The following is a 12617-nucleotide window of genomic DNA, read 5'->3' as shown; positions in this document are numbered from 1 at the left end:
CGTGTAATTTATCATTCTGGTTTGCCAGTAGGGCCTTTGCATACTCTTAGGCACCAGACCCTGATGCAACTGCTGCGTCTGCACCCCCTATGGCTACACCCTTAACTAGAGTTCTCCTTTTAATCTTTTGTTAATGCAGAATGATATAGACTAATTATGCACACTTCTCCAGGAATCCCTAATTTGGGGTTCTCTCAGTAGACACTACCTTTATTTCCAGGTTGCAGTAGCAAAACTATCTGCACTGATCTTAGAGAAGGAAGGCACTGTCAGAGACAACTTGGTGGGAAACTGATGCTACTGTATATGCGTAATAAATGTGACTTTTGATTACAATTGAGATGTGCTGATTCATTCCACTTGAACGGATGGATAGAGTCCAGCCATAATGTGTGAGTTGGATGGATTCCATAAAGTTGATGATTTTGCTGCAAAGTACAGTAGGCCTTAATAGACAGAGTTGCACTAAGGTCTACCATCCCATAAAAAGGGAGTCTTTGTTGACTTTCTATTGGAACATAACAGTAGTACTACATGTTGAGACTCCCATTAAGTGGCAAGTAACCATCATTGATGAATTTTGGAATTAAAGGGGTTATCCCATCTTAGACAATGGGGGCATATCGCTAGGATATGCCCCCATTGTCTGATAGGTGCGGGTCCCAGAGGTGGGACTTGCACCTACAAGGAGAACGGAGCGGAGAAAGTTGAGGGCGCACTGCGCATGCGCGGCCGCCCTTCATTCATTTCTATGGAGCCACCGAAAATAGCCGAGCGAAAATAGCCGAGCCCATAGAAATGAATGGGAGCGGTGGCCGCGCATGCGCGGTGCACTCCCATTCACTTTAATGGGAGAGGCGGAAAGCTGCGCCAGGTGGTGGAAGGACCCTGGGAAACCCAGGGTCCTCCAGCCGCAACTCTCCCTGGCTCCGTTCTCCTTGTAGGTGCGGGTCCCAGAGGTGGGACCCGCATCTATCAGACAATGGGGGCATATTCTAACGATATGCCCCCATTGTCTAAGATGGGATAACCCCTTTAAGCAAATGATTTGATTGTTTTTTTAAGGTGTTAAGTTTTTTTTTTATTTTTATAATGCAAAGTAGAAACTATTAAAACCCCTTTATACAGGCTGACACAGCAGGCAATTATCGAATGAACCTTATGTTCCCAGTGTTGGACTGGAGGTGCCTAGGACCCACCAGAAATTTGCTGGGGGGGACCACCATACAGATATATTCAAATATATTCAAATATTACCTGCTCACACAGCACCAAGACAATACAAGATGAATGATTATGGGGGTCCCTGCAGCGACTTTGAGAAGGGAGGTCCCTGGGAAAAGAGGATAATGGCTGGCCTGTCTATGTACCTTGATTTTCCACTATATAATCTGGAATATATATCGATTATAAAGTACACATTGTGTTTTATTCTGAAAAACTACTTTCATTGTTCCACAATGTATGAAAATATTCCATGATCCTTATCTGTGATGTGTTTTATATATACACTGCTCAAAAAAATAAAGGGAACACAAAAATAACACATCCTAGATCTGAATTAATTAAATATTCTTCTGAAATACTTTGTTCTTTACATAGTTTAATGTGCTGACAACAAAATCACACAGAAATTAAAAAATGGAAATCAAATTTTTCAACCCATGGAGGTCTGGATTTGGAGTCACACTCAGAATTAAAGTGGAAAAACACACTACAGGCTGATCCAACTTTGATGTAATGTCCTTAAAACAAGTCAAAATTAGGCTCAGTAGTGTGTGTGGCCTCCACGTGCCTGTATGACCTCCCTACAACGCCTGTGCATGCTCCTGATGAGGTGGCGGACGGTCTCCTGAGGGATCTCCTCCCAGACCTGGACTAAAGCATCTGCCAACTCCTGGACAGTCTGTGGTGCAACGTGACGTTGGTGGATAGAGCGAGACATGATGTCCCAGATGTGCTCAATTGGATTCAGGTCTGGGGAATGGGCGGGCCAGTCCATAGCATCAATGCCTTCGTCTTGCAGGAACTGCTGACACACTCCAGCCACATGAGGTCTAGCATTGTCTTGCCTTAGGAGGAACCCAGGGCCAACCACACCAGCATATGGTCTCACAAGGGGTCTGAGGATCTCATCTCGGTACCTAATGGCAGTCAGGCTACCTCTGGCGAGCACATGGAGGACTGTGCGGCCCTCCAAAGAAATGCCACCCCACACCATTACTGACCCAATGCCAAACCGGTCATGCTGGAGGATGTTGCAGGCAGCAGAACGTTCTCCACGGCGTCTCAAGACTCTGTCACGTCTGTCACATGTGCTCAGTGTGAACCTGCTTTCATCTGTGAAGAGCACAGGGCGCCAGTGGCGAATTTGCCAATCTTGGTGTTCTCTGGCAAATGCCAAACGTCCTGCACGGTGTTGGGCTGTAAGCACAACCCCCAACTGTGGACGTCGGGCCCTCATATCACCCTCATGGAGTCTGTTTCTGACCGTTTGAGCAGACACATGCACATTTGTGGCCTGCTGGAGGTCATTTTGCAGGGCTCTGGCAGTGCTCCTCCTGTTCCTCCTTGCACAAAGGCGGAGGTAGCGGTCCTGCTGCTGGGTTGTTGCCCTCCTACGGCCTCCTCCACGTCTCCTGATGTACTGGCCTGTCTCGTGGTAGCGCCTCCATGCTCTGGACACTACGCTGACAGACACAGCAAACCTTCTTGCCACAGCTCGCATTGATTGCCATCCTGGATAAGTTGCACTACCTGAGCCACTTGTGTGGGTTGTAGACTCCGTCTCATTCTACCACTAGAGTGAAAGCACCGCCAGCATTCAAAAGTGACCAAAACATCAGCCAGGAAGCATAGGAACTGAGAAGTGGTCTGTGGTAACCACCTGCAGAACCACTCCTTTATTGGGGGTGTCTTGCTAATTGCCTATAATTTCCACCCGTTGTCTATCCCATTTGCACAATAGCATGTGAAATTGATTGTCACTCAGTGTTGCTTCCTAAGTGGACAGTTTGATTTCACAGAAGTGTGATTGACTTAGAGTTACATTGTGTTGTTTAAGTGTTCCCTTTATTTTTTGAGCAGTGTATATACTGTATATACTAGTGTGCAGAATGCGCCAATTTCACGCCAGTAACTGGTGCATGCGCACTCCATATCCCTGTCCCTCTGCCCACAGTGGGCAGAACAGTGCGCATGCTTGGGCCCGGCAGTGATGCGCGAACAGCCTATAGGGAAATATGATGTCACAGAGCCACAGGTCTGGCCTGAGCTTACTGAGGGGTGGAGTTAGGCGCGAGTGAGGCGGGGGAACTTGGGCACTTTCAGAAAACTCTCCGCCTTTAGATTCCCTCAGTGAATTATAAAACTGGCTGACGAAAGTCACCACTAGGGGGAGCGCTGGGCCCCCTGCACCCCTGGCCTCATAGCAGTTGCGTGGTCTGCCTCCATGGTAGATATGCCACTGGTCTGATGATATGCATGTCACTAAACTTTTGTACTGTACGTTAAAACCCTCAATGGATTTCAAGGGAATATGCCTTACAAATATGTCCACTTTCCTGCAGATTTTTATTTAGAGTTTTCAATTTTACACATGGATGGCCACAAGGATTTTGAGGCAGGTTATTAAAGGGAACCTGTCACCTCAAAAATGCATCTACACCCCCCAGCAGTACCTCATAGCAGCCCGCAGCCTGTTAATAATCATATGTTTCATCCTGTTGTCTGATGCTGCATAAGTTAAAAAAACGCAGTTTTGTTCTCCATCAGCGCTATAGTGCTGGCCAGCTTGAAGTCAAGGGGGCAAGTCAAGGTAACCACGCCCCCTAACCGTCCCCTCTTGCCTGATAGTGACAGCCTGCCGTGCGGCCGCGATTCCCCACGTCTCACGCATGCGCGGTGCGCTCTGTAGTAATGCACTATCCCATCTCCTGCTGCCGCTGTTAGTCGGGTTTCAGTGGCGCAATGCGCATGCGCGAGACTTGCAGGCTGTCGCTCTCAGGCAAGAGGGGACGGTTAGGGGGCGTGGTTACCTTGACTTGAAGCAAGGAGGCCGCTGCCCCCTTGACTTCAAGCTGGCCGGCACTATAGCGCTGATGGAGAATAAAACTGTGGTTTTTTAAACTTATACAGCATCGGACAACAGTATGAAACATATGATTATTAACAGGCTGCCGGCTACTATGAGGTACTGCTGCCGGGTGTGGATGCATTTTTGAGGTGACAGGTTCCCTTTAAAGTACACAAAATACACACTGGATATAGACTCATCAGTAGGTTGTATAGAGGAGCCGGTGCAGAGGATGGGAGTGGTAGTGGTCCTGTTTAAGTATTGTGTCATGATGTACTCATTCAGGCCGTGGGTCCCTGAGGTTCAATGCAGTGGAAAAGTAGTTTGAAGAATCAGGCCAGAAGTGAACGTATAACAGTCTCTTTTTAATAAAATATAACTTGTGGTACATCCAGCAGCAGCAAATTCAAACTGCAGTTTATGACCAGTTGAGGATGTTTGTTGGCAGGTTAGATGACTATATCTTGGCACTTGTGGGTATATGTGTCCACTGTAAAGTTCAGACTTGAGTTTTGTCTGGCCAAGTGGTGGTATTGGTGATGGGTGTCTGAGCTGTTGTCCCTCACCTTGCAGCAGTGTCTGTAAAGATGTATTTTGCTGATCACTCTTCTGTCTTATTTTTCAGGTGCTTTCTTGACGCTGAATTACTATTTCTTTTTTCTGGAGAATCATATATCGTTCCAAGGAGTAGGAGCTCTGGCTTGTGCTTCCTCTCCCCAAAGTATCTACACACAAACTCCCTCCCCCCTTCCCCGCAGAAAGCAGGACCAGCCCACTCCTACCATGAGGGAAGGAACAGGGTGCTTAGCCCTGTTCCTGCCTACCAATGCCAATCATACCACCTCCTGCTGTTGGATATGACCAATGCATGACAATAACAACATACAACTATTTACAATTGAAGATACCCCCAGGTCTGCTATACTAACCACAGTCTACAAGTATGTTCCCACTAGAGGGTGATGCTTCACTTTGCTCATCCACTTCTAGGCAAGCTGCCGATATGATTACTGATTTCATTTTACCAATGGTAAAAAAATGACATTTGTCTCTAGTTAGTGAACAAGAGTTCATTTCACGTATTCACTAATGAATGTGCAATTCCCAGTCTACATTGCTGTCAGCAGCTTAGATATGAGGATAACCCTGTATAGTCATTTGTTTTTAGTTTTATTTACTTGGCTAATTTCAATCAGACCTAGAAGTCTTTCACTTTTCCTCATCTTTTGTTCTCCCTCTTGTGGCTGTCACAAGTTCAGTGGGATGTTCTGCGTGTCTTCAGGCACAAGCCTCCACCCTCCCCTTCTACACCATGTCACGCAGACGTCCACAGCTGCCTATATATGACCCTGCAGCACAGAGATGCCAGAACTTTCAGTTGGAAACTTTCAGCTTTCCAGAGACACTGAGAACTAGAACTAGCTTGAAATTGCCCGCCAAGTGCTTCTTACACGTAAGTCCATGTCATACAACAACCCACACAGTTTATCTCTGTGTATATTTAAGATCATGCTAACATAATGGTAGCTTTACTGGACTAATTTCTGTACTTAGTTTAATAAGTGATGTTGCGGTATAGTTTATTATGCCATTATGTATTATGTACTATATGTGTCATCACACTGTATACGAAATCATTATTACCGTCTCTTTCATCTAGCTTCACACACATAGCACCGTCATATTCTTTAGTACTTTACTTGAGACATTGTTTGGTAGATCTAATATAGAACTAACATTACTATGAAAAACTGTACAGCTCTGCAAGACAGCAAATTTAAACCAATGGGCAATTACCATATACATCAATGTAAAAGGGATCTGTGGTCTGCCACATCATTTTTTATTAGAAACTGCATTACGGACAATGTTAGATTCACATCGGTACATTGTTCACAATCTCGAGGATGATTATGTGGAATCTCATATAGGCTACTTTCACACTAGCGTTTCTCTTTTGCGGTATTGAAATCCGTCATATGGTCTCAATACCGGAAAAAAACGCTTCCATTTTGTCCCCATTCATTGTCAATGGGGACAAAACATAACTGAACAGAACGGAATCCTCCAAAATGCATTCAGTTCCGTTCTCATACCGGAGAGCAAACAGCAGCATGCTGCGGTCTGTTTTTTCCGTCCTGGGATGCGGAGCAAGACGGATCCGTCATGACCCCTAATGCAAGTCTATGGGGACGGATCCGTTTTCTCTGACACAATAGAAAACAGATTCGTCCCCCATTGATTTTCAATTGAGTTCATGATGGATTCGTTTTGGCTATGTTAAAGATAATACAATCAGATCCGTTCATAACAGATACAGATGGTTGTATTATCTGTGACGGAAGCGTTTTTGCTAAACCCTGCCGGATCGAGCAAAAACGCTAGTGTGGAAGTAGCCTTAGACAGGAGACATGGAATCTCATGTATAAAATATGAACTATATGCTGCATCACCACTCATAGAGTGTCCTGTATCAGATCCCCTGCGCATGGTAATACATTATGTCGGAATTTCCAGAATAAAAATGTGCTAGCTTATTCAAACAAAAATGATTAATGTGAACTGTCACCATTCCCCTAGTGTTCTGTAAAACACCCTCTTGGTGGTAAGAAAACTTTAATATTCAAATGCACCCAAGGCTGGGTTATAAATAGGGAAAAAGGGCAATTGTTCAGTGGTCTTCACCACAGAGCATGGGAGACTGAAACGATTTAAAGTGTACTTACAAAAGTTTTAATAAGATTGCATTTGGGATTGTTTTGCCTAAGGGCTTCCACCAACCTTGATTTGGCCGTGAGTCTTGCCTTCTCATCAGTATTTCCTATTCACAATACTATGCTATACAGCGTACTGTGGGGGTGGAAACGGGATTTTCCTGAGCAATTGAGGGTGAGAACTATTTTAAGTTCCTCTTGAACTTTAACCTTTAGCATACTATGGGATAAGACTGCATCTTACTCTATTTACTGCAAGCATAGCGACATAGTTTACAGTACAATGATTGATTTCTGATCATGTAATCATAACGGTTTACATATACCTTACTGCATTGTATGGCTATTGTATCAGAAGGGCTTACTAACCGCACTCACCACTTCCTATGGTGGAAAATTCCATGAACATCAATGAGAACAACTTATTCCACAAAAGCCCAGGGATGTGCATGACATGAAGTAGTGAAAGAAATAATATGCTAAATATGAATCATTAAGGACTCTGTTACCTGTGTATACAGATCCGGATCTGAATACAGTGTTACATATTTAGATAAGGGGACATAAAATGTACAAAGGCTAGGGAAACTTTTCAGAGACAGGGTTATATTGACAGTGTTCAATGACAGAAGTTACTAGTGCTACTTACAGTCTATGAACAGTGAAGTTTTCGAAGTGCTGCAGATCATACTTTTTTTGCATTTATGACCTGTATATGTTGGGCTCTGAGTGATCCTTTTGTCTGCAACATTTTAAGACATTACCTCCTACATGGGCAACCTATGCCAAGTCACAAACACCAATGACAACAAAGACAATGCCCACAAGGGTCGTCTTTCAGCAGACCTAAATTCTATAACAATTCAGATGTCTATGCCATTCGGCATTGTAGAAAACCCATTAGTCTATGTTGTTGAGAATGGCATCTTAACAAAAAATTGGTTTACAGGACAATTTTTCATGTCATCTTATGATTTTAAAGGGGTTCTCCAGTAATAATGACATTTTACTGAATGTCAGCAGTCTGCCTCACTAAACTAAGGATTCATACTTACCTGCTCCACTCTTCCACACTGCCTCTGCTGTCTCCATGTTCTGGTCCCTGCAGTGTTTACATTCGGCACAGCAAGGGCATGGTCAAATACTCCACTGCAGCCAATGACCACTTTGGTCATGTCACTGCTGAAGCCAGTTTTTGGCTGCAGCGGAGCATGTGACCATGCCCATGCTTTGCCAGAACAAGGAGACACACCCGAGGGAGCGTGAAGGACTGGAGCAGAGGGAAGTAGGTAAGTATGAATCCTTAGCCTAGTGGGGCAGGCTGCTGGCACTTAGTAAAATGTCATTATTACCAGAGAACTTCTTTAAAGGGAAATCCAATGTATATATCTGTACTTCTGAATTAATATACAATTGAGTGTTACTTTGTGTTATACAAAACGTAATGAGATTTTTTTCTAAATGTAGATAAGACGACTGATAGACTGAACTACTGCTTCAATGTTGACGATGGAAGATCCGGTGAATGGGACCATGACAAGCCAAGACATTGGTTCCTATCAAGGAACACCAAGCCAAGTAACAAATGGGAAGGATAACAATGAGTATCTTTACATTCTGACTGTCATGGCCTTCTATGGAATATTTCTGATGGGCATCATGCTAGTCTACATGCGATCAAAAAAGAGGGAGAAAGAATCCAAACTTCTTCTACTCTACCAGGACGAGGAGAAGTTGTGGACAGAGATCAGAAAAAGCACATCTTCTCTTTCTGTATCCAAGACTCCCCAGCAGAGCACTATGTTCTCTATCCTGCAGGAGAGTTTTGTACCAAGCCGTTTCTGCACTGACTACAATATAGTGGACAGTAGCCTGAGCTCTGAATCTTCCTCCTCTGAGGTCCACTTCACCATCCAAGAAGAAGCTACAGAGGGACCTGCTCAAGAAAAAGCAGTTGAAGAAAAATCTGACGATAAAACACAGATTTCCTAGCAATGAACTAAAGAGACAACAAAAGCTCAGGAATCTATAGGATCTCTGCTTATGGGATCTTGAGTTTACGGTCCTGTTGCCTAACAAGCTCCTTTTAGATAAAGGAAGTACAAATGTTATAGGTGGGACAGTAAAGATGGACTGCCGTGTATAGAGGGATAGCATTGTCCTCCTTTCAGATGCAGTGAACTGAAAGGTATCATAGGCTTTAGCATTGACACTGGCCTTAGAAGCAAAGAAGAAGCTGGTCCACACAGTCTATAGCATGGGTGATACGAGCTGAGAATGATAATGAAGCAAAGCTAGAGTTATCAAGTCAAAGATGGTTAGAAATGTTACTACATAGAAACTAGAGATGGCGTGAGTCTCTACTGCGAATACTCTATACTCTGTTGGAATATGGCTATAGGAAACCAGAAATTGCTGTAGATTAGGTCATGGCATGGTTTATTGAAGAAACAGGGTTGTATATTTACCGGTGTTATCTAAATCAATTTCACTTTCGTTGTTACATATATCATGTCACTAGATGTATCCTGTACTTGAACCATGTAGATTTTCATTCATATTTTCTCTAGTGATCTGTAGGACATTAACCTGACCTAAATCTCCATAGTGAAACATGTCAAGTAAATAGAAAAATCACCCAGGAAACAAGAAAAATCACAATTTTTGTTCTGTCACTGTGATGGCCAAACTTGGTCCTCGCGATCTATCATCCATCCATGCCTTGAGTTCTCTTCACAGATTCAGTGCTGAGATCATTAGTGTTGATCTGTGGGTTATTAGACAACCTGCAGTGACGATGCACCTCCTTAGAAGTGCAGAGAACATGCATTGGTATGCAATACTGAGGACCAAGTATCATTTGGCAACCTTATCTTAGTGATGGACTATTAAGCTATAGAATATATGAAATAGTGATACAATGTTTGCAAAAATCACTATTTTTACCTATTCAAATTAGAGTAGATCAGTATAATTATCAGTGAATCGCTGTGTATCTACAATATCCTTACTGAAGTACTGATTACTGTTTTATATAATATTTTTAGTAGTTTGTCTGTTTTAGAAGACAAACCTTAGTATTATCAAATTTACAAAGGTAATTTTTTTGTAACATGTGCACTATACCAGGGGTCAGCAATCTCCGGCACTCCAGCTGTTGTGAAACTACAACCCTCAGCATGCTCCATTCACAAAAGTTTTGAGAACAGCCAAGCAAGTATGCATGCTGGAAGTCTTAGTTACACCACACCTGGAGTGCCGAAGGTCGCTGATGTCTGCACTATACCAATCTTTGGTACCTCAACCTGCTCATTAAAGAGAGTGTACAACATTTTTAAAAATGTTCAGATTTTTTTTCCAGCATAAGCACCACTCCTCTCCATGGTTTGAGTCTGGAATTATTACACTTCATTCCCATGCACTTGAATGAGGCTGAGATGCAGTACCAGTGATATCCCATGGACAGGAGTGGCGCTGTTTCTGGACAAGAGCAGACCATTTTTCTTAGCCCCTTTAAGAGCTGTAACACTAATAATCCTTTTGTATAAATCCCATAACTAGTAATAGATGGGACAACATATAAAACAAAGACGGGACCTGGAAGAACCACCTCATATGACTACATGCAGACATTTTGCTGTGAAGTATTTAACATTTCTATTTATAGGAAAATGTAGATGGTAGAGAGCGGGCTCCTCTCCTCATTACTCACTTTGTGTTAGGGCTGCAACAAGTACTCTTTTAAATCGAGTAATTCAACAAAAAACGAAACAAAAATTTGCATTGAGGATTCGTTTGTCATGTGACCACAGAGCGGGAGTGAAACACTTGCTATTGCTCCCGCTTCGTGGTCTCCCGCTGGCCCGCAATGCGCTCAGAATACTCACCTTTCTGGCAGGGGGCCTCCAGACACTCCACAGCACGTGCATGGTCCCTCGCTGCACTGACCTCCTTACGTACGCACGCTGTGACCTGACGCGCTGTGTGACGTCAGGCCCAGAGCAGCGCGGAGCGATGGAGTGTCGGCGGCGCCCCTGCTGGAAACGTAAGTTGGAGACACAGAGGGGGCGCGACTAAGGCCGGGCGCCTGGAGTGCACAGCGCCATAGCAACCAATGACGCTGTGCACTCCGGGTGTCAGGAGGAGGGAAGGTTGGGCTTTCACGGACCGCGCGTCCATGGTTTAACTGAAGTGTGGCCCGGCCATAGGGGAGAGATGGCACAAGGGGAGCAGAGATGATGGCACAAGGGGGGAGACATGATGGCCAAGGGGGGAGAGATGATTGCACAAGGGGGGAGAGATGATTGCACAAGGGGGGAGAGACGATGGCACAAGGGGGGAGAGACGATGGCACAAGGGGGAGTGGAACTGATGGAACCGGGGTGGGGGAGAGCTTATGGCACTGGGGTGGGGAGAGCTGATGGCACTGAGTGGGGAGAGCTGATGGCACTCGGGGAGTGGAACTGAAGGCACTGGGGTGGGGGAGAGCTGAAGGCACTGGGGGAATGAAGCTGATGACACGGGGAAGCTGATGGCACTGGGGTATAGTGGAGCTGTTGGGACTGGGGGGAACTAATGCACTTGGGCTGATCGCACAAGGGGGAACGAAGGGTGTTGGGGACTGATGGCAGGAGGTCTGATGATTTTTTATAAAGGAAAACAGTAATTTCATTTTTTCTTATTAGAGTACTCAAATAATCATTCATAAAAATAATCGGTAGAATACTCGATTGCTAAAATAATTGTTAGCTGCAGCCCTACTTTGTGTCCTCTGGTGGTTACACTATATGGTGCTATGTAAATAAAAGATGATAATTATAATAAAAACTGTGTTCAGGTTTTTATTTTAGCATTTTTCATGAGTAGCAGAAGCAGCTGCGACCACATCAAATGTACTTCTGCCTTAAGCCTCTTTTACATATCAGTAAATCATGGACTGTGATGTCTGTGTTCTTCACGTACAGAACATGTACCCATTAATTTTATGTGTTTATTTACATCAGTGATTTTCCACTAACCACGGGTCAGTGGAAAAACAAGGGAGATATGCACTTCTTTGGTCCATGGGACCAGACACTCTCATAGAGGTCTATGGGTCTGTGAAGACCACTGACAGTACACGGATGGCAACTGGGTTCCGTCAGTGATTTTCACTGACTGTTGGTAGGAGATGATCTAGAAACTAATTTACAGCCTAGCAGTGTATGTGGAATACGGATAAAACACAGAGCAAAAAACGGACACACAGACCAAACACGGATCCTTCATGGACATCTCCATGGATTAACTACTGACCATCTTGTCATAGATGTCTTCATGGACTCAGACGTGTGAAAGGGGCCTTACACCGAAAGGTTACACATAGTGACTACAGTACAGTGCAGTAAAAGGGAGTCAGTGAAATAATTGAACACTGAATTCTAGGGACTGGCAGGGTGGGTTATGCTGTAGCTCCAATTGTGGGTAACAAAAGAGCTTGTCTCACTTTTGTTCAGCACTTGCATGTAATATTTATTAGGGAATCTGAGTACAATGGCAAATGCTGGCTTTCAAGGGAATTTACTCTTAACGGGGCTGTCTCATCTCAAACATCGGTGATCTATGGCTTGGGTATACCACCAATGCCAGATATGTGCAAGTCCCACCTCTGGGACCCGCACCTATCTCTAGAACAGAGCTGCCAAAGTGAACAAGAGCACACGACCCATGCATGCCCGCCCTTTGTTGATTCCTATGGGAGTTTCAAAAATATTCAAGTCCTGGAGCACACCTACCTGACATTGGTGGCATATCCTAGCGATATGCCAGCAATGTTTGAGGTGAGAAAA

General features: G+C 44.3%; 1 protein-coding gene across 1 annotated transcript; it reads left to right on the top strand.

Moving 5' to 3' along the window:
* Positions 1-5393: 5393 nt before the first annotated feature.
* On the top strand, positions 5394-10742 carry KCNE4 (potassium voltage-gated channel subfamily E regulatory subunit 4). The gene is made up of 2 exons (XM_040427997.1): positions 5394-5528; positions 8257-10742. Exon 2 carries the CDS (start codon positions 8290-8292, stop codon positions 8779-8781), a length of 492 nt encoding a protein of 163 aa, XP_040283931.1. The 5' UTR covers positions 5394-5528; positions 8257-8289; the 3' UTR covers positions 8782-10742.
* The last annotated feature ends 1875 nt before the right edge of the window (positions 10743-12617 follow it).

This window comes from Bufo bufo, chromosome 4, assembly GCF_905171765.1.
Source record: "Bufo bufo chromosome 4, aBufBuf1.1, whole genome shotgun sequence".
Taxonomy (NCBI): domain Eukaryota; kingdom Metazoa; phylum Chordata; class Amphibia; order Anura; family Bufonidae; genus Bufo; species Bufo bufo.
Note: the sequence above shows the minus strand (reverse complement) of the source record. Positions and strands in the feature narration are given on the sequence as shown.

What these genes read in the sequence shown, in the direction of transcription:
- KCNE4 (XM_040427997.1), top strand. Translation starts at nt 8,290, where the DNA reads ATGTTGACGATGGAAGATCCGGTGAATGGGACCATGACAAGCCAAGAC.